Raw genomic sequence first — 23642 nt, 5'->3', positions numbered from 1 at the left:
ACTTATTTTTATAAATCACATTTACAATTAATGTAGTTATAGCATTGTATAGTTGATATTTTCGTAAAATTATCGAGCGCTCCGGATCGTAAAATTTTCCATTTCGAGCGCTGGTGTGCACTATTTATGTCAGATCTTAACAGCCTACCTAATCCCTTCGCCACTGTCCTGTAGTTTTATACCCAATAATATTATTGCGATCATCATCATCATCAGGGGCGCGGTAACCCGGTGCGTAGGTGAGCACTGGCTTTACACATTGTCTCAAGTATTTCAAGTTTCAAATGTGACACTTGTAAATATTATTGGGATACCTATAAATAATTACTATACTGTGAATTAATTATTAGTTACCTTGTACAATGCTGTTCTCAAGATATATTGGCAAACCTTCCCACGAAAGAATCTTTCCTTCGTTGTCGAACCAAACTGTCAGATTTCCAAGATACCTGCTGAAGCATGATGCTTGGACGACCAATACCTGAAAGTATACACATTTTGTACTTCTCTAACACAGGGCTCGAAATGGACTGGAGCGCACCGGAGCGCCATTCCTGTTCGTGAAATCGGTAAAATTATCGCTCCGTTCGTATTTTTTTTTGACCGTCTGAGGCCATATAGAATATCTAACACATTTATTTTTATGAAATACACAACAAATTTGATAACTATGTAAAAATCTTCAGAAAACTGTCGAGCGCTCTGGTTCGTAAACTTTTCCATATCGAGCGCTGCTCTAACATTAATCTTATCACTGCCAGCCAATTTTTACTAGGTGGAGACTTGTAGGCCAGCTATTTTTGGAATAAAATAAATCCCTTAAAAATATGAAATAGAAACAGAATGATAAATAGCAAGTGATGGAAAATACTTCGAAAATGATGCAGATAGGTTTTCTACTGTCTTATGCTCTTCTGACAAAACTTGAATGAGAAAGCGTCTACTCGTAGGAAACAATCGAGTTTTGACTTTTTACCACGTTTTTATTAGCTCGTATTCTTGTTTGTCCGGTACAGATTTTTTCTTGTGCAGTACAATTTTTTTAACTAACTTCCCGACTAGCTAGACATTTGAAACTTTTAGAATATATCAGACCACGACGGGAATGCATTTTTTAATACTTTTGGCCATCTTTAAGCAGAATTGAATTCATTTGTATGTTTCCGAAAAAAATCGTTAAAAGTAATATTCACTACTCACTATTATTGGTTGCTAAGTGGGTCCTAGCAACTAAATTATTAATATATACGTGCGTTACTATGTAAAACAATATGAAATGTCAAAATGACATTTCAGTTTTCTATATTTATTCAGTATTTTTATAAAGTACAAAAAAAAGTACTTATTTATTAATACATAGAATTGTCAAGTTTATAATATGATTCAACAGAAAATTTAAAAACGTGGTAAGTATAATATGAAAAGTTCTTTTATCTTGTAATTTTTTTTTTTTTTTTTAGTACACAATAATTGTCAGCGACAAATTTCAATTAGCTGCCTAATTGTAATGATATTTTCTTTCTTCGGAATTATATCACATTTATATCTTATTAATCTGGTCTGTGTTCAGGACATTGGGGTTTTGAGATACTCAACGAAATTTGGCCAGATGCAGTGAACGAGTATGAAGATAAGATGTTGGTTTATATTTACCATATTTCCGGACATCTGTTCAACGACGATTGGATACTTGTCAGGGGCATATTCCCCATTTGGTGTTGGACCATTATAGAGCAAAGTGTGACTGTGGGCCCCCACTACAATGTCTATGAGACGTCCACCATGTTTTGCTATTTTCCTAAAAAAATGTTTTGTTATATTGATTGATCCTATATTAAGATAATTAATAGAAACAGATAATAAATAGAATACCGATAGGCTATATACAATGCGCCGTATATTGATGCAGGGTTTTGAATGTGTGAGTCTCCTACGAAAATGAAGCACGCATTATGCACGTGCAATAATAGTGTGTGTAATATTTATTAGGACCGTTAGTGTTAGTTTGTGTCGTCCGCGCTGTCTTGTCTTTCAAACATGCCTCATCGGAATGTTAAAGCAAAAAATGGATGCGCCGGATAGTTGCACCAATTTATGAGTGCCACGGGTCTAAGAATGCCGAGAGGAGTGTGTCCAACCCACATAACAGATAATAAATAGAATACCGGTAGGCTATATACAATACGCCGCATATTGATGCAGGGTTTTGAATGTGTGAGTCTCCTACGAAAATGAAGCACGCATTATGCATGTGCAATAGTGTGTGTAATACACCAACATTAAATGACAGTGAGCAGTTTTCAGTATTCGACATAAAACATATTCTTGACACGTGTGTAAGTTTAACACGGATTCTTCCTTACTCGAGTCGGTATGTATTTCAGTTCCCATTATTTATGAGTTCTCTGGCCGTCCATATCTATTGATATGCAGTGGCGCACCCAGGATTTAATATTGGGGGGGGGGGTCCAAGGAGGAGAATGTAAATTAGTCCCATAGACTCTTTTTCTTCTTCACAGCCTAATTTCTCGTTTATCGGTCTTTTGTCTATTGCACTCAGTGTACCTATACCATGGTCCCCACATCCTGAAACGGGCCCTCAGACTAGGATATTTGGCGGGCCCCCTACCTACCGCTGAGATTAAATGCAGTGTGAAACACTACATTAACGTTTTTCAAATTGTGTTTTAGTTAAAATTAAGGGTACTTATACAGTGAATTATTGGCGATTTTTAATATGTCTACTTTTACAATGGAGCTGTCGAGTATCGGCACATAATAATCAAAAAATATATTGCAGAATTATATAAGTAATTGAAAATGTTCATGGCCATGAAGTGAAATAGCGCCGCAGGCGACTTTTTTACTATTAATGCTAATTTATGATGTGTGTTTATCTCACTTATCTGGTCAACCCGACACGCCGGGTACCCCACAGCCCGGGCCCCCAGGCTAGAGCCCTGTGAGCCCTCCCCAGCCATGACCTACACCACTCCGGAATTCGGGTGGACACCGAGAATTTTTTGACAGTTCCCTTAGCTTACAAATCATTTTTTTGCCGTGTTTTATTGGCTTTCGATGTCAATGTTTAAAATCATTCTGATAATTTTCATGTTTGGGGGATGCCAGGGCCCCTTGCCCCCCTGGGTGCGCCACTGGTGTACACCACTCCGGAATTCGGGTGGACACCGAGAATATTTTGACATTTCCATTAGAGATTGAGTTTCTAAAAAAACCCGACATAAGTCTTTCGAAATTTTTGTGTTAGAAATTAAAATCTAAGAAATTTTTCAAAAGAGGGTGCTGGAGAATTTCAAATCATTTTTTTGCCGTGTTTTTATTTGTCTAATCTATTGGCTTTCAATTTCAATGTTTTTGGAAGGGCCCAAGGCCCCTTGCCCCCCCCCTGGGTGCGCCACTGTTGATATGTATCCACAACTCCCCTTTTTTATGATGTCTTGGTATTCCACCGACAGTAAAAGGTAATTTGTCTAATTCTACAATATTATCTAATAAAAACTGTATACAGCAGCGCATAAAATGGAAAAGTTTACGAACTGTTTTCTGAAGTTATTAACATAGTTATCAAATTTTATGTGTATTTTATAAAAATAAGTGTGCTAGATTTTCTATTATATGGCCTATCTAGCTCAGACTGTCAAATTATTTTTTCTATGAGACGGAGCGATAATTTTACCCATTTCAGGAACAGGAACGGCACTCCGGAGCCCTGGTATACAGTTAGAAAGATTTGTGGTTGATGCTACGTGGAAAATTTCCATTTACGTAAAATTGCAACTCACAGAAGGCTTTATCTGAGAGAAAAATAGTTTTTAGTACTTTACCAGTGGCAAAGAAATGGCCGACTAATAGTCAGGCCGTGACATGAAACTGTAAACTTCAATGCAATAACTAGCACCACAGTTATTGCTAATACTTTGATGTCGTCATTCTATATTTACATGTTCTTTTTTTACTATGTTTATAATTACAATTGTGATGATTGTTTTATGTGTTTATTCAGTGATGTACGTGGCACCCCCATATTATGCTGATTGATTTCGAGTTCTTCGCTATCAAGAGGCCGGAAGCGGCTCTTGTAGTCCAGTACGTAAAGCACTGACCTTTCGCCCGGGGGCTCCGGCTTTGATTGTTTCACTTCTACTACTACACTATTGATTCACTAATGTTAATTTTTTGAACTTGAATTTGTTTCTAGCATGGATATTTATATATTATATACACATAATCCGTTGTCAATTTGAAATACCTACATTATCGACTTACCAACTTTTGGCAGCAACTAGGGATTGCAATACTGAATGAATATATCAATACCGGTATTTATTATTGAATACCGGTATTCGTCAAAACATATTATTGAAAAAAAGAAGTAGGTACCTATCGATAAATATAGGTAACTATTAAAATCTATTTCAAACACTATTTTATGGCAACCTAAAGTACCCACGTACATTTATTATGTTGACTTTATAAATATGTATTGATCATAATATTTTCGAACTGATCATTTTTACAGTCCGGAAACAGTAAAAAATTTAACGTCTGTTGGATTTACATACTACCAACGTTAGTTCAACAGTAAGTTATAGATTAATAATTGAAAATGTTTCCCACGAATATTTTCTTTTTCAAAATATGCGACAATTCTATAACTATATTTGAGGGATTTTGTTTTAATTTTATTTAACTTTTCTTGATTTAAAAGTCAATATATTTGCATTTCGGCAGCATAAAAATTATACACTAAATTTAATATAAGTAATGAAAATAACATTAAATTCATTTTCGAAAAACATAAACGTGTAAGCTTTTTTAATAACGAAAATACCGGTATTTTGGATTTTTGAAACCGGTATTTCGGTATCGATAAATAATTGAATACCGGTTTTTAAATACCGGTATTGCAATCCCTAGCAGCAACCTCACAATGTATGTATATAGATCGAAGAGATATATAAATACGTGATAAAGAGATTCCTATGACAGTAAAAATTGGAATCGACTTCGAGAGAAATCAATTAGTAGCAATAAGTCTATCCACGTTGATGCCATAACTCATAATACCTATTATGTAATTGGGTAATTTATTTCTCACCTGTCAACTGCCAGTCCGCAATGAGAAAGGACAATAATAATATCAACACCTTGTTCCGAAAGTAGTTTTGCTTCTCGTTTTACGGCTATTATTTCATCAGTATATGTTAGTTTTTCAGTCTTAGAGATTGTCTGAAACAATAATTTTGATAATATACATAACGGGCAGTGCTTTAAGGCGATACCTCTACCTACCAGATGCACCTAGCGGAAGAATACGAAGCTTGCAATTTGAGATTAATATGTGTATATGTATCTGAAACCATTAAAAAGAAAAATATTTTTTATTTTAACTCAAAGATAAACTATTAATAGTATTGTACTATATTAAAATGTTATAACATGTGAATTTGTCAAAGGATCCCATCTTATTATTACATATATGTTATGGTCATATTTATTATTAAAATTTAGTTTATTAAGTTTTCTATGTTGTACCTATGTGTATAACTTGAAATCCTTTTTATTTATATCAAATTGAGCTTCAATATTGGCACCATACCTAAATAATATTCCATATTAATAAAAAGGATTTCAAGTTATATACCGATATATTTATTCAAAATAATTTGATTTACATATAAAATCTATTTTTATTAAAATAGTGACCAGTTTGGTAGGTATGAACTATGAAGTGTTTGTGAGAGTAAACACATGACCCTCCATCTTCTATTTCTTCCACATAAAAGATTCATGGCCTCTACAAGGCTTACAGGCGTTTAGCCTAGGGGCCCGGGCTCAGGAGAGGCCCCACGTGGCGAGTCAACCAGCTAACTGAGATAAACACACATCACAAATGTGTAAATTTTAAAGTATGTGGTTTTCGAAACAATTTTTATTCTGTGTCGATACTCAACAACTCCAGAATTTAAATGGATGCATTAAAAATAAAAAAAATCGCTAAAATACAACTTATTTTACCGCGTACACCATTTTTAGAGAATGTTATTGAAGAGCATCACACTGCCTTTACCCTTAGCGATAGGTAGGGGCATGGCCCCCATATCCTGAAGCGGGCCCCCAGGCTAGGATCTTTGGCGGCCCCCCTACCTATCGCTAAGGATAAAGGCTCTACAGTGGCATTTTCCAAATAGTGTACGTGGTAAAAGTAATGTGTATATTTTAGTACATTCATTTGAGGAGTTGTCAAGCACATCATTTTAAATAATAGGAACATTATTGAAGGAAGCGACTTTTTTTTACTATTAGAACAGATTTGTGATGTGTGTTTATCTCACTTATCTGGTCGACTCGCCACGCCGGGCTCCTTCCAAGGCCGGGCCCCTTAGGCTAGAGCCCTGTCAGCCCCCCCCCCCCTTGTGGGGGCCATGGGTAGGGGAGCCCGCCAAAGATCCTAATCTGAGGGCCCCCTTCAAGATGTGGAGGCCACAAGAAGAGTATTATATTTAGCTCAAATTTTAGTAAGTAGGTATATCTTTCTTTTATTGTTTAGTTATATCATGTGGTTATTACCAAAACACAAAAAACTATTTTCTTTGTTGTACTGAGAAGCATTCAATATCTACAAATAATTAAAGGAAAAATTTGTATAATAAAATGATATATCAATTTGAATACATAATTAGTAGGCCTTTTCAAGGGATCCTACAAAATCAAATTTGTCTTCAGGTGGCCATTAGATATAATTAGCATGTTATTTAAATGTGGTAATTAAATATTCATTAAAAGGTCCGCAGTGAATGTGTGAAACTAAATGGTAGTCCAGTAAATAAATTAACCACTTCTTACATTGGTTGTCTGCAGAATTACTCCGATGATTCCAATTTTCCTGTTGTTCTTTTCAATAATGACACTCTTTTTGTAAGTTCCTTGGATAGATGGCTCAAGTGAGTCGTCCATATTGGCGACGACCATCGGAGCATTTAGTGCCTCGATATATGGCACAACGCCTTCAACTTTGCTGTCGAATTCGTGATTACCAAGCGTCTGAAATGAACAAAATATTAATAGATATCGTATATGGATGTAAGTATATGGGCCTCCATAAAGCTGTGATCACAGAACAGATTAATAAATATATTTCGATAGGTTATACCTAACGTGACCATTTATTTCCCCCCCCCCCCAAACCGGGACACCTAAAAAAAGGTAGGTACTAATCCATTTTAGTCGCCTCACACTTTCATACAATACAATTATTGACAATGTAGTACTTAATGTATTTCATGTCATATTAAGTTAGGTAGCTATTTTATTTATTTATTTGAAGATTATCGGTAGGTATGTTTGAGTAGGCGCATACAACGCTTGTGTTCCTTCATCAAATATTTCTGTATCTTCACAAGTTTCTTTCTTTTCGAAAACGGGACATTTTGGCGTCCCGAAGCTGTGTTCGGGGACACCGGGACACGCCGCCTGAAAACAGGACTGTCCCGGCGAAAACGGGACGTCTGGTCACATTAGTTATACCCCACTTCACTATACACTACATTTTGACGCAGGGGTTTGAATGTGTGAGTGTCCTACGAAAGTGAACCACACATTATAGACGTGCAAAACCTATGTGTTGCATCCTTCAAATACACCAATATTGAATGAACGTCAGTGCATAAACCGAGAGCAGTTTTCACAATGAAGGGAAAGCATAGAATGACATATTCTTGATACGTGTTTAAGTTTATCCCATATTCTTCCACACTCGAGATAGGTTGCTCGTTACTCCACACCCGTTGGAAATTTCAGTTCCCGTTATTTCTGAGTTCCCTGGTTGTCACTATATTAGCACACTTTTTTACTAGTAGAATATAACTATTTTTAGATAACTGCTTAACCCAGTGATGAGCAACCCGTGGGCTACATGTCTCCCAGAAAGGATATTTTTTTTATAAAAATATATCGACGAAACAATCGACGAAAGAATAAGATTTTATTGTTTTGTAAAATAATCAGTTTGAAAATATTTATAAGTATGCATATAAATGCGTCTAACACAAGTTTTAGTATTTAATTTGGCCCTCGTACAAAATAAATAAAGGTGGTCAACTCATTGGTTCGTTCCTCTGGATTAGACACACTTTGAAAAGAACAATGTGTAATTTATGCCAGTTGAGAGCATCGTACCGGCATCAACGGCTTCAGAAAATGGCACTCTAATTCCAATCTAATTCAACCGCGGAGTTTACTTTAAATACGCCAACTCAAGATATGGCTACACCTCTTATACTTCTATTGTTTGTTAGATATTTGTGTCTTACGTGAACATCAACTGGTAGCATATTAATGAAGTACTGCGTCATATTCCACCCGAAGATGCTGTACCATAGAGTGCCCTGGAAACTATCTCCTCCATCCAGCACCAGAGCGTCCGGTTTCTCCTTCTTCATCTCCATTATTTTGGTGTAGAGGCGAGGAAGTCCTCCGATGCATGGATCCTTCATTGGGACACACATACTGGATGCAGGGCTGGTTTCTTCGATTCTGGAATTAATACGAAATAGGTTGATTAAGTAACTATTTGATTTTTAATCTGCTTGATTACGCAAATATTAATTCGCAATAAGAAAATATTGCATTCATATTCTAATTAAAATGTTTAATGATTTTTTATAAATTAATAAAAAAACAACACATAACTAGTAAAATATTATTGTGTCGATAAATTTGAATGAAAAACACACTGCATTTATTTCTTCAATATTTCGATTGAAATGACTTCTGGCAAACGAAATTTTCAAAAAATATTTAACTTCTATTCTTAGACATAGGGGAAGGTGTTGTACCTGTGGACAATTTTTGGTTTTTCATTTCTAAATCGTCAAATATAACATATTATGCAATGTTTTTGATGTCATCAATATCTGGGCTTATAATTACAAAATAAAAAACATATTTGGTGCAAAGGGTTTTGATTTATTGACAAATAATCGAATACCAGGAACTTGTCCACATGTACAACACTATGTTGTACCTGTGGACAGCATATGTTGTGCCTTTGGACATACAAGACAATATACCACTAGCCATCATTATATTCAATTTTAAAAGTTTTAGGGTCGACATTGAATGAAAATTGATTTTTTAGTCGATCAGGTTTACCTATCATCTAAGGTGAAAACAATTTTGAAAAATGTCAAATCCTACCGACAGAATAATTTTTTTCATCAAATTAAATAAATCTGTGAAAAAAATGTGTAAAATGGACATATTAAAGATGGTTGTAACATCAATAACTAATTATCTAAAAAAATATGCATTTATTAGCTTAAATTCATGTAAATAGCAATAAAATCAATGCATGTTGTACCTTTGGACGCGTCCACAGGTACAACCAGCAATATGTCCAAAGGTACAACAAATCAAAATTTTTTGAGTACTTATATATTTTGACAAAATGCTTTTCCTTAACTTAACAATTAATAATTCACAAATCAAACTACACTTATAAATTGTAATTGTAATGTAATTGATCTCTCAATAATTATCATAAAATAAACAGTAATTATTCAAATAATTACTTACTTTTGATCTAAAAAAACACAAATTCAAAATAATTTAAAATCTGGCAGCTTTCCTGGACTAAAAATTAGATTGAGTGTTGTCAGAGTTATATGTGCGTAAATCCCTTGAACATAGTATGGAAAAAATATGAATACCTACCGAAATAAAGCCCCTGCCCACAGGTACAACACTCTCCACATATATCATAATCATATTTTGTTTTATTCATTAGACGTTTACAATGCTAAAAAGTGTCTCTTAACCTTACGATTTTCTCTCCAATTATCTCTCCAGCGTTAGTGCGCCCACTAAAACGTTTGGCTACTGCGTCATGACCCCACATTAACCCGCACGGATTTCATCCGCAAAAAATTGGGGAGACAGTCGGTTGGTGAGGCTTAGACACAGCAGTTGCCAAACTTTGTTTACCTGACGGCACACTGGGAAAGGTAAATTTGTTTCGTGGCACACCAAAATAAAAATCCACCAAAAAAATAAAGATAGGTAGCGTCATTTCCCTCCATTTTCGAAAGTGGTAAGCACGCTGTCACTTGGTTTCTTCGTATGGATTTTTGTCTGGATTCAAGACTTAGAGGTGGACAAATAACACACCGGAATTGTGGTGGAAACGATGAGGTTTATTTGGCTTAATATATACTAATGGTTACATTTTTTCACAGTTACAATTTTTTGTATGAAGCGGGAGTTAACGATATTTACTGTTTGGCCGTCTGACGCGTATTACCCGCCATCTTATGTTTTGTTCCCAGCGAGAAACGTTGTCGAAAACGGCGACGTTGTAGATATTTTTAAACGGCCGTGATCTACAGTATTGCCGGCTTTATTATTATTTATTTTCGTGATCAACCCTTACTATTTTTTGGTTTGATACAGACTCGGGCCTCTCCAAATACACAGAGACATCCCCAAATGGGGACCATTCGGGGGTGTAACAATGGGTACCTACTTACTTTATTTAAAAAAATCCTAACAATAAAATTATTTTCTTTTATCAACATACGTATATAATATACATAGGGTAGGTAATATAAATAATTAGATTTGATTACGTAGTGAGAAAGATTTGATGAAAGCAATTGATTTTTTGAAGCGTCTAACTACGACCGATGCTATCACTGTGTATAAGCAATGACTATCTTAAATAAATACACAATACGGACAGATTCACGGACTCCTTCTTTCGCGGCACACCTCGAGCCTCTCGCGACCCACGGTTTGGCAGACGCTGGGCCAGACGTAGTGGGCGCGCAGCGTAATAATTGGTTCAATTACCCAAAACCCGATGTTTAATAATTTGTTATTGTTGTTAACATTTAATTGAAAAATTGCAGTAATAACAAGCTAAGTACCTGATTAATTAAACGTACTTCATGACATCCTGCACTTCTACCTAACTATGCGTAATGGTACCTAATGTATTTCATTGGTCACTTTGCGAATTCTTCGTGTTTATATTAATAGAAAGTTGCAATGGAAGGACACTACCTCACATTAAATCAAGATTGACCTGTTGTTATTATAAATGTTATATTATAAATAATAAATATACATACAGCGGTGTCTTTCAAATTTTAAAAACTTAGGTTTGTAAATCAGAACACTGTAAGTAAAAGAATGATGTTATGTAATTAGTAATTACAAATCAAATATAAACAAATATAACAAAAAATAATTCTTCATTGTCTAATCCAATGGCATTATTAATGGACAACGCACTCAGTACATTGGCTAGCAAGTAAATTCGCGTATAGCGACATTCGCACATGTATAGGTAGACGTCACGTGACAAAATTTCGCAATTTCCAATATGCGATATCACGCATTTATAGGGAATTTATAGCAATATCACCTTTATTGTAATGGCGTTAGCACAGTGTTTCCAGTGTCAATGTTCATTTGAGCGAGCGATATTGATAAATATGAATTATGCCACTTGGCAGACCCGACAAAAAGCATCGGGAATTTATAGCAATATCACCTTTATTGTAATGGCGTTAGAACAGATTAGATATTCCATTCGGCAGACCCGACAAAAAAGTGAGTGTTATTTTTTTTCCAGATGCTTCGTCCATATTAATGTCATTGGTCTAATCGATTAAATGCTTGCAAATTAGTTATTTGCTCCGTTTTTGTTTGTGTTTGCGTAGATAATTAATTATACCAATGCAATCTCGCTTTGTACGAAACTATATTGACTATTTATGTTTACAAAATGTAATTATTTGTCAGCGGCTGTCAGTTTGCGTTAATGTTTTGCAAAATGTATGTAGAGAGAGATACAATTTTATTTGAACTACCCCATATCCAGTTGCAACTATTTATGATGTAATAATCAGTATGCAAGTAATATTTATCAGCCTTGCATTATATTTATTAAATATTGGTTAATAGGTTGTCATGCGTTTAAGTTACAGGGTCCTTTACAGCCTTTTACCAGTCACTAGCCGTTTTTATAATAGTCAAGTAACTTGCGATCCCAGCCACATTAGTTTAAAGGCATTTACAGGCATGACAGATAGGCTATACCCCAATACACTAAATTTTGAAGAAGGGTTTTAAATGTGTGAGTGTCCTACGAAAATGAAACACACGTTATAGAGTGCAATAGTGTGTGTTGCAACGGTTGCAACCTTCAAATACACCAATATTGAACGACCGTCAGTGCATAAACCGAAAGGAGAAAGACAAGCTTAGAATGACATTATTGATACGTGTTTAAGTTTATCCCATTTTCTTGCACACTCGAGATTGGTTGCCTGTGAGAGTATACGTTTTAGAACTTTGCACTTTTTCTGCACTTTTTACTACACTGATACGCCTGTTTGCCTGATTACTTCGCATAAAATTAGATCAAATGATTTTCACTTGTATTAATATAATATGTATTAATAAGAAAATAAATAGATAATATATGTAGGTACCTAAGAAAATGTTTTTAGAATATATTAAATCATTTTCAACCTAGAGTCGGAGTGCAAAGTTATGAAGTAGCATCTCTACTAACTTCACACCTGTTAGATATTTCAGTTCCCATTAATTCTGTGTTCCCTGCCATTTTTTAATAGACGGAATAAAGTATGTTAAGTTAATAGTTATCAATGTTATCATACTACAATCGAACTCGGTTATTAGTTATTACGATCTCGGACATAGCGAGATCTCGGATGTAATGAGGAAACATTCGTTGACATTTTGGTTTATGATTTACTCCATACATTTATTCACTGTTTTAATGAGCAACTTATCGGATATACCGAGCTAAAATAGGTACTGTAATGTGTCGATCGTTTAAAAAAATTTCGACCCTAAGCAATAAAATCCGATCGGACAGGATGCCGCCAGGGTCGGATTACGTTTATGATACTAGTTAAGTGTCTAAGTACCTACCTAATTGGTGTTTCGCCGACAATAATAAAAAACGTATCCACGCATATGGTTGAAAAATCCAAGGTTTGTGAAGTCCGTAGGTACCTACCAGCGATCATCACAATAAATAACTTATTTTGCAGTTTATGAATGCCATGCATGTTTCCGTGATTTTTACGATAGTTTTTAGATTTTTTATTTTCGACTTTTTATGTAATGTGACTGCTCATTTAAAAATACCTATTCTCTGATATAACGAGTGACGCTTATAACGAGCAAATTCAGTCGGTCCCATCTTCCCAATCATCTTCCTCGTAATAACCAAGTTCGACAGTATATACAATATGTTACATGATTCTTGTAGGGATGCTGTTGAAAAAAACATATATGTACCTATTATTTGATACATATTTATCTACTTGGGGTTTAAAAATAATTCAATCTTGATAATATGCTATGTACCTAGTGAAGACAAATTTGATGACATCAAAATACTCAATTTTATATTTTTGGTGTAAGGTTTTGCAATAGACGATAAAATGCTGAATAAACATTTCAAATGAGTTGTGTAAATATTAAAGTATTTGGGTTGTATAAGATTTTTTTTTAAATTTTGTAATCATCCATATTTCTCATTTTTTGCAAACTGGCTTTCGCCTTTTGTGATGTTCTGGCTGTTGTTCCCGGTTACATGTAAGTTGTACGACGAGTTCTTCGTTGAACATTTCACCGTGGAATACATTTGTACGTATCTTACAAAGTGCGGCGATAGTTTGCAAATAGTACTGTTTCAATTCTTCTTCTTCTTTCACCCTGTCACGTCCCAACGTTGGGGCATAGGGCAAGCACAAGTTGGCGCCACTTCCCTCGGTCCATCGCCAACTCCTGCGCCTCCCGCCATGTCAGACCTGCAGCACGTAGGTCGCTTTTGTAACATCGCTGCAGGGTGAGGGAGGGCCGGCCACGGCGACGGAACCCTTGAGGCTGTGCCACAAGGGTACGAAGTGCCGCACTCTTTGGCGGCATCCGGAATACATGTCCCAGCCACGTAAATCGTCTCTTCGCGATAACTTCAATCACCGAAGGCTGCTGTGTCTGCTCACGAGCTCGGGTGTTTGTAACGCGGTCGTACCAAACAGGGGTACTGTTTCAATTAGATTAACCCTAACCTAACCTAACCTAACCTAACCTAGTAAAAAAATCTCCACATGTTGTAGCATACGTACAAATATACTCCACGGTGAAATGATCAACGAAGAACCGTCATTTGATTAAATGTTACACGAACTCATGTTTCACGTACTGCGGCGCACGAATAAGTGTCCTGCGGTGAACTGTTTACGCACAAATTTCCGGATACGATAGTTCCCAAGGTGTGTATGGGTGCGACTATCAAGTTCTGAAAAGCAGTTTACGTTTAGTGTATCAGAGAGATAATGGAAAGGTCACGACTTTGGTGGGCTTCAGAAATGCGCTGGGAGTCAATGGAGTGGAAAAGGAATCCGGGAAACGAAGAATGGAAACGAGTCCGCTTGATAAGTACCTACACCTTAAGGCTATACTTCAGCTGAGGCATAGTCTAAAAACATCGGGACTATGCGACGCGCGGATTGTGCAAATTACGCGTGCCGAACGAAATATAATTTGTCATCAAAATTCAACATGGGTCCATTTAATGTTATGTTTATTGTTATATTACTAATAATAATAATATATTTATTGACATGTTTTCTTTTTCGAGTACATGTGGAACGTTTTTTAGTCATCTTTATACGATGTAAGAATATATTCCTCCGACGCCATCACAAAACAAATTGACGTGCTCACATCTCGACTGCCGCTCTCCGATTGGCGACGAGTGCAAAATTTCGTCCCACCTATTGTTGAAAATTATTTGCCGTTTCACTTATGTATGCTCTTAAGCATACTTTATAATGCCGCCCCCTTTCACTGTTATTTTCAAGTATGTACATACTAACTTATGTTATTATTTATTTTTCTTAAATAGACCATTAAAAAAATCGTTAAATCTACACACACTATCTACTGAGAATTAGGGCACTTACACGAAACCTACTCTTAAACAGTGATGGTTTTAGGTACATGGAGGTCTGTGGCGCTGACAGGTTAGGAGACACCCTTGTGACAAATTTACCTGGGCGATAAAACGTCATTAACATTGTACAACAATAGTTATTTTTACTAAATTGACGTTACTTTCTAATGAAGCGACCGCATCATCTGCTTCATTGAAAATCACAACTGCTGTCAAGAGTTGTAATATTTGTATTCATCCATTCATTCGCTGCCCCTATGCAACGCATGACCTGCATACATGCACAGACGTCGCTAGTGCTACAAAAGAATAATCGATTTTTAAACGTCATAATAAACTGCTTTGCTGAACCAAAATCGATCCTCATCAATGGCACTCAAATTGAGCGGGTAAACCACTACATCTATCTCGGACAACAAACGTAAACTGACAATGGTATGTATGACGAGCAGAACCAAACTGGCATGGAGCGCATTTGGGCGTTTGAATAGTATCTTAAAAGTGACGTCCCATTTTGACAAGCGTAAAGTGTTTAACCAATGTGTGCTAACAGTGCTCACGTACGCGTGTGAAACATGGACCCTTGATGTAAAAGAAATCAAAAGATTACGAGTAGCGCACCGTGGCATGGAAATATACCTACTTGTTGGGTATAACGAGAAGGCATATGATACGCAATGTGATAGAGGTCGCCAAGTAGATGGAATGGCAATGGGCTGGCATGTCATTCGATGAGTGGACAACCACTGGATAAATTATATTGAATATGAATTGATAAATTGAATTGAAAAGGCACTAAACGTGAAAAAACTAGGGGGTGCCTTCATCCAGTAATGGATCAGCTCTGGCTGACGATTATATATTTTTAATAATAAAATAAAGTATTTTTAGCTGATAATTTAAACCAGAAACTATGAGAATCGCAACGTGGTACAAAAAGGTGAATGTTGTGTATATCGTGAAAAAACCACAAAATTAACCAATTGATATCCAACCATATGAAATGTGCAGTGGGTTTAACATGTTCCTCGGCGAGTGAACAAATGCATGCACTATGTCCACAGGGCCGTTTTTAAATCTGCTAACGTAATATATCACACGAACTTAGAAGGGCGAACGCGGCAGTGACGACCTATTGATCGATAATGGTAGAATGAGCTACGCGAGCCTTTCATCCAGTAGTGGATCAACCCCGGCTGATAGTCACAAAATGTTTACGAAATAATGTTGTCAGATTTTACCTGTCATGAAAATCATTGAAGTGAATGATGTCCAAACGGTAGCTGTCCGCATTGCGAGGGAGGCCTTCATTTAAATGGGCCAGTGACACGATAACTCCCACAAATCTCACGAAAGTCACCACACTAAATACCGCCATAAGAAACGACCAAATATGATATCAATTCACACACGTCCGTAATATATTATTTATTATTCCAGATGTTATCGCGTGAACGGTCAGTAACTGACTGATACAGATATAACAAAACAATTTTACAAGCCCACGCGCGGAAATTTAATTATATTATACCTAGTTAAAGTGTTAATTGGATTTCTATTTATGATAATTGATAACATTGATAACATTGAAGGCATAACTATGCGATTCATTAAACATATTGATTAAAACTGAGGAAATGCATAAGTTGTCGCTTTGGTCGTGTATAATTATTTGATGATGAGTTAGATTTGATTCAGCTCAGTGATGGCGAACCTATGGCACGCGAATGTTTATTTTGATGAGAAAGTAAAATGACCTATAATAATTTAAAACATATTTATCTTTACAAAAAGTTTTACAAGTAAATATATAATATATTAAAAAATAATGACGCCATGCGTATTTTCTTCGGTTTTTAATATTGTTTTATTATTAGTTATCATTTGACGTTATGTTTTTTATTGGTTACAATAATTATTGGGCCCGGTTGATGTTCGCCGTAGTGATACTTGCTCTGTGAAGAAACGTGCATGCATTTTATTTAATTTAATAAATCTTTTTTATATATCTAATGGATCACCCACGGTGGCCGCGTGGCTTAAGCGTTGGACTATAACGCCGTGGGTCCCAGGTTCGAATCCTGGGTCTGACAAGTACACATATTGTTTTTCAATCTGTGTGTGAGTCAGAGTATGGACCTAATAGGTTGAGCAAGTGGCTGAGATCCATTTCTCGTAAAAAACAAAAATCTGTTAATACAAACCTCTACTCTATGGAGGCCCATATGATCCTATTAGGATCGAACATGGTCGAGAAGAATGGACATGAAAAAAACAAAACTTATTAGAATCGAGCAGCAGAGACTTTCAAAGTTGGTGGACTTAGGAATATGGAATGATTAGGTAAGGAAAGCAATATAGAAGTATGTATTTTATATTCTGGGATAGTTGTATGCGGAGTCTAGTCAGTAAAACGGTTATTATGAGACAAACCATACATCACTCCTTGAGAAAATCAAGGACGAACAAAAAGAATTTATTGATTGCTATTAAAAATAAAAATATTCATTCAACAAACCTAATGAAGTTTATCGGCAATCATTCAAATATAACAGCTGCTTGTTATTTTCGTCTTAAACATAATCGCTAAAAATGGAAAACCGTTCATCGATGTGAAATATATGAAAGAGGCGTGAAGATTTGAAAAAAAGTAAAAAATCATTGAAAGAATAAAAGATATGCCTTCGGCTGGAAACACAGTGAAAGATAGAATCTAAAGAACTCAATTATATTTTTAATATAACTATTTTTTTCATTTTTCTTCCCATAAAAAATTGCTCGTCTCGTCAAGACAGTCGAAAAATAATAGGCACGGGTACATAAAAAGGTTCGCCAAGCCTGTGTTAGCCATTAGATTAGAAGGTGAGAAAACTTTGCTGCTCTCATATTATTAATACCACCATACTGAGTCTCCACAACTGGAGTATATCAAGCGTGGAGGCGGCCAAGATATATAGACGATTAATTGAGTTAGCATTTACTTGGTAGAATTCCATTTTACAAGAAATGAAAATATAATTAATATTAAATTCTACAGGTTTTTTTAAAAAGGTTTGTCGATAGCTATTTCGGTTGTAACACCATCTAGTCTTGATAATGGTGTTACAACCGAAATAGCTATCGACAAACCTTTTTAAAAAAAACCTGTAGAATTTAATATTAATTATATTTTCATTTCTTATATATAGACGACTTAAGGGCCCACATGCTCAGCGTAGGTCAAAATGGAGCTTTTATGGTATTTTTAAAGCATAACCCTGAACATTCCTTAAACGTTGTAGATAATCTATTTACATATATAATTTGGAGCCTTATTATCTTTTATATTTATTTTAAACATTGGATGACCTACCTAACCGATTTTTCTTCTTTAAAACGGTACATGTTTAAACACACGAGTTACCATGACCTTACTCCCTACTTCATTTTATCGTTTGTCAATTTATGGCTACGGCCGTATGTTGTAGCTTAGCTACTGGGAAATGCCAATAAAAATGGCGTATTTCAAAAAAAATACTACCTTATTCTTAGGTCAATAATTATTATAAAGCAAACATTATTCGTAGGATGTTTATCACATTTGAATGGTCAAAGACATCGCTTATAATCAATATCTTTAGAATTATCTTCAAATGTGTTAATCGTGCCCATTTTTTGAATAATAAATAAATTTGGGATCACAAAGATTATAAAATATATTTTTTTATCGTAAATATGTCACTATATAATGTTATCATTAATTTTACTGAATTTTACTAAAATTAATAAATCTAAAAAATCTTAACACCACTGCACATGGACGTACTGAAATATGACTATATTCTAAAACATTAGAGCGAGAGGTTTAAAAGAATACTATTTTATGTAATAAAAATACTTTATGCAGTCATCAAATATTTAAAATAAATATAAAGGATAATAAGGCTTCAAAATTATATAAATAGATTATCTACAACGTTTAAGGAATGTCCAGGGTTATGCTCTGAAAATACCATAAAAGCTCCATATTGACCTACGCTGAGCATGTGGGCCGTTAATTAGACTCTCATGTTTAGAGTCAATGATGATCAGCAGATCTATATACGACGATGGTAGAGTAACAAAATATAACCGAAGAATTTGATGCTATAAAGAAAATTTGATTTACATATTTACTGTATCATCGTTGATTGTTTGTACTAATTATAGGTAATAATAACGACCTTCAGTTTGGTGATATTGTGACACAATAAATGAAACTAGATTTTTGAAGGTAACATTTTTTTAAATTTGGTTTTATCATAGTTAAAAACCAGAAAACAAAAATATTACTGAGTTCCTTGTTAAAAACGTACCTATTTATTAAACTACATACTATAAAATAAAGTCAAATTTTATACTAGTATCATGTCACTTGACGAAACTAATATTATATCACTCATCTTTATGATGAGAGCATTTAGAAATAATAAAATAGTTATAAACAGGTTTAAATAATATAGAACCTATTTTTTACATTCATAAAATGCAGTGGCGATGGGTCGAGGTAGGTTGTTATATTACGACATAAATAGTGCACACTAAACTTTGTCAGCCATAATGTACTTAATTGTTTTCATTGACCTAAGAATACAATCTGCAGATGGTACTGAATAGTTTTTAAATTTCATTTAAACCCTGCCTAAACCAAACCAAATTAGTTTAAGTATTCTATGGGCGATCCGACAAAAATAGTACACAATTTTTCAGTCATACTTATTTGTTGTCGTTGAATTAATAATACATATTACAGATGGTGTTGGTTAGTTTTTTTAGAATTCATTAAGCCCTGCCTAGACCAAACCATAATCGATAATAATAAATATCTAAAATATGTATGGTTTAATGGCAAATTTTAGATGTTTTATAGATAAACGAATATTTTTGACTATTAATTATCTAATATGGCTTAGATTAGGCAAGGTTTATTTGAATTTTAAAAACTGACAAACACTATCTACACCAGTGGTTTCCAAACTTTATGTTACTACGCCTCCCTTTTAAAAAAATCTAAATTTGGCGCCTCCCCCCCTTTAAAAATAAAAAAAATATATAAAAATAAACAAGGTTTTACTACTTATTTATTATTATTCATTTTTAATTAATTTGTTTTTCGTGCGACGAATGTGCTTGTTTATTAGAACAATCAATTTCAATAGTTAGTCAATCCAAATTCATCATCGTTCATTGACAAATGGATTCTATCATGTGCCCCACATCCTGAAGGCCCCCAGGCCAGGATCTTTTAACCACATATATAAAATATTAATAGACTTTTTTTACTATTAATAAAACAATGTGAAAAGTGCATTAGCAAACTTACCAAGAACTCAGTAAATAGAATTTTGTTTGCTTCAATATATCTGGCATAGAAATCATTTAAAAGTGGAGACATGGTGAACTTATTGTTTTGTTATTTTGATTTCCATGGGTGCAATTTTTTATGAATGCCTTCACTTTGTCTTTTTAAATCAGTAAATGCATTAGTGGGCCTTGCATTGATTTATTCACTCATTTTTTTTAAATTTCAAAGAAATAGACAAGTTTAACAACAAAATATATCGTTCCTAAACAAATTTGACTCAAATTTCAACATTATGATTTGACCCTTTTATTTCATTTTTTCACGAGATAGCCAGCGCGCTTCACAAAAGTATAGAAGTGAGGTATTATAAAATTAGTCTCCATATTTTTAGTCAGGTTTGCAAACAACCTTTTCTAGGACTGTTTTTTGTGTAGTTTGTAACTAGCGGCCGTTTTATAAACCATGCATTTGCAAACTGCAAACCCGTGGTTACATTAATTGTGTGCAACTTTTCGCGCTTTCCTTTGCAACACTCCGCGCCTCCCAGTTTGGAAATCGCTGATCTACACATTGTTCAATTAAAACAAAAATACGTTTGACTGACAAAGTCTAGTGTGTACTATTTATGTCTGATCTTACCTCTACCCTTCGCCACTGATTAAATGTTATATTGATCAATCGGTAGAGGGAAATGGACAATCTTATTCGTGTTAGTGAATTGTTTTCAGATTTTAAACCTAGCGACGAAATTCACGTATTATATACCTACAGTGTTGGGATTTCGATAAAAAATAATACACTACTTTTTTATTTAGTGAGATTCACAAGATTTGAGAATGTAACAATCTTTACTGAACACTTAAATTTTGAGAGATTTCTAAATTAGGCTATTAAACAATCTATTATTGGTGGGTTTCAAGCCACAAAAAGCGAGTCGCCAATATCAGTGAAAATTGTAAAGCGCTTCAGTGGCATGACTACTGTGTAATTTCTAAGGAGCGGATTTATATGCAGCAAAAACATGATTATAATAATTATGCATGCACGTATGCACTTAAAATCCATAAAATATGCACTAAAACCGAAGAAATATGCAGTAATGCAAAATTGTAAATACCCTTTAAAATTACTGACAAAAAATCGAATAAATAGTTCGATATAATACGATAGCAGAACAAAAAAACACACAATGAATATAAAATTAATTAATTACAATTTTCAAAATAGTTAAAAAGTACAAATAATTCATTAATAAATGCAATGTAAACCAAACATAACTTGAAAAAATAAAAACGATACACTTTTCTGCATAGTCAGTATTTTGTTTATATGCGGAATACGACCTTTCAACGTCAACAGAAGTGATTGGGCAAACTTTGAATAAAAGTGCCCGAGTTGACTTTTTACGATAAATCCACAGCTTGGAGATGGCATTAAAATGCAAGTGCATCTAAACTATCTATCTTCCTAACTTAGTTTATCTTCACAAAAGACTTACGGTCTTTAAGCGTACAGACTGTACAAATTATTATGAACTTTAAAAAAATTATCTGTTATTTTATCACATTTATTTTATAATTCTACTGTACGAAAGGATAAAGTATTGCCAGTAAACATTTCCATTTGGTGGCAATACTGAATACATACATATTATTATGACTAACTTCACTTCAATTATGAGATGTCAAAACAGAATTAATAAGAATAAATGACAGAAATGCAAATGGATTTAGATACTAATATGTAATGATCTCTGTATAATATTATCATTAATACTAATCACCGTATGATACTTATGATGTATCCAGTGTATTTGAGAGTTGTGCCTTGTTTATTACAGTTATCTTACCATAATTAACTAGGTAGGTAGGTACCATAATATTTTGAAGAATGCAGAATGCTTCCAATTGCATATTTTAATGCCAGATAAGCAGTAGGTACCTATTTTGCGGTCGTTTAGCGGAGATATTTTATCGTAATCTTACGTAAATCCATCTTATCTCTCTATGAGAAAAATTGCGCTTTGTAAGCGAAATAAATACGAGGCATTGTATCAGTTACCTACTAAAATGACATTTGAAAGTGACAGATGAAGCAGCTATTTTGAATGGCGTGTGACTTTGGAATGCTTACGTCACAGACAGTGCTATACGCTATATGATTGAAAATCTGTTAAATAGCTTATAAATAATTTGGGAATCTCATACATACGGCTTTGTGAGTATTACATCTAGGAGTTCACAGTGTCCTATTTCCAGTAAGAAACTTAAGAAAGGTTAATACCACCAACCCGTACAGGATATCTGCCAGCCCAAATCACCTGTTTCCTTAAAGTACTCATCGGAAGGACATAACAGTTCGATTGATACGTGATTAAAATAGACCCAGTAATGTAAGTTCGTTGAGTAAAATATGCTATAAAAGAGAAGTTAATTTTACTTTTAAGTATAATAATTATACGTGTTTATTTTTAATTTATTCGTAAATAAGGCAATGAGAATCAAGAGACACGGAATGTTGGTAGATGAAATAAACCAGATATAATGAGGAAACTTTTACCACATACGTTGAAATTTTAAATGAGAAACATGCATTGATAGTAACTCGGTACTGTGATGGCAAACGGTTATAACTGCTTTTTACACAATTTTACAGGAGAGCAAAAACAAAGTTTTGAAATCAGTCTGACAAGAGTTAGTTTATAAGTTATTTTGAAGTATTTTATATCAAAATAGGCGGAATTAGCATCCCAATACAAACCTCAAATCATTTCTTTTAAAAAGATTGATTTTTGAAGTTATACTTCTTTAGGCGCGATCGGAAAATCAGATAAGAGTGTATTTTTGGCGTGTGACATGACATATCATTTTTTTTTACTCAAAAATAAATGCACTCGATTGGATTCGAACCACCGTTGTTCGATTATCAGCCGAGTGCACTGCCTTTACGCCACAGTATGATACTGCAATCGTGACGATTATACAGTATAATATTATAGTTTAGAATTGTTCCGTTGCCTAGGCAGCGAATTTATTATTGTCGACCATTTGCAATTCCTTACGTAAACAAACTATTAAACGTCATAGTAGTAGTTGTTACTTTAAAAATAAAAACAACGATAAATAATTATATAATTTAGTAATATAAGTTAATGTGTATAGAAATAAAACAACGGCGTTCCAATAAGCGGTCCTTTTTCTTGAGTGTGTAATTTAACAAGATAATTAAGAGCTAGTCGACGAATCTAGGTTATCACAAGTTTTGTTTTTTTTTTTTACACCAAAGAAGTATAACTTCTAA

The 23642-nt window shown here is 34.4% G+C and overlaps 1 protein-coding gene across 2 annotated transcripts in view; it reads right to left on the bottom strand.

Annotated features, from left to right (window-relative positions):
• LOC147069485 (apyrase-like) overlaps positions 1-16650 on the bottom strand; it is a 28521-nt gene extending 11871 nt beyond the window's left edge. The window contains exons 1-6 of one of the 2 annotated variants that reach the window (XM_085950187.1): positions 16261-16650; positions 8334-8556; positions 6868-7065; positions 5120-5250; positions 1654-1798; positions 355-481 (exon numbers count right to left, since the gene is read on the bottom strand). In XM_085950187.1, the coding sequence (XP_085806313.1) occupies positions 355-481; positions 1654-1798; positions 5120-5250; positions 6868-7065; positions 8334-8556; positions 16261-16397 (961 nt within the window). In that variant the 5' untranslated portion in view covers positions 16398-16650. The remainder of the gene's footprint in view (positions 1-354; positions 482-1653; positions 1799-5119; positions 5251-6867; positions 7066-8333; positions 8557-16260) is intronic. The other variant, XM_085950188.1, reaches the window with a different exon arrangement.
• Between the last annotated feature and the right edge of the window lie 6992 nt (positions 16651-23642).

The sequence above is a fragment of the Rhyacophila brunnea genome, unplaced genomic scaffold (assembly GCF_057557595.1).
Source record: "Rhyacophila brunnea isolate RB1 unplaced genomic scaffold, BYU_Rbru_1.0 scaffold_23, whole genome shotgun sequence".
In the NCBI taxonomy this organism is placed as follows: Eukaryota; Metazoa; Arthropoda; class Insecta; order Trichoptera; family Rhyacophilidae; genus Rhyacophila; species Rhyacophila brunnea.
The sequence above is the reverse complement of the archived record's forward strand: the minus strand, read 5'-3'. Positions and strand labels throughout refer to the sequence as shown.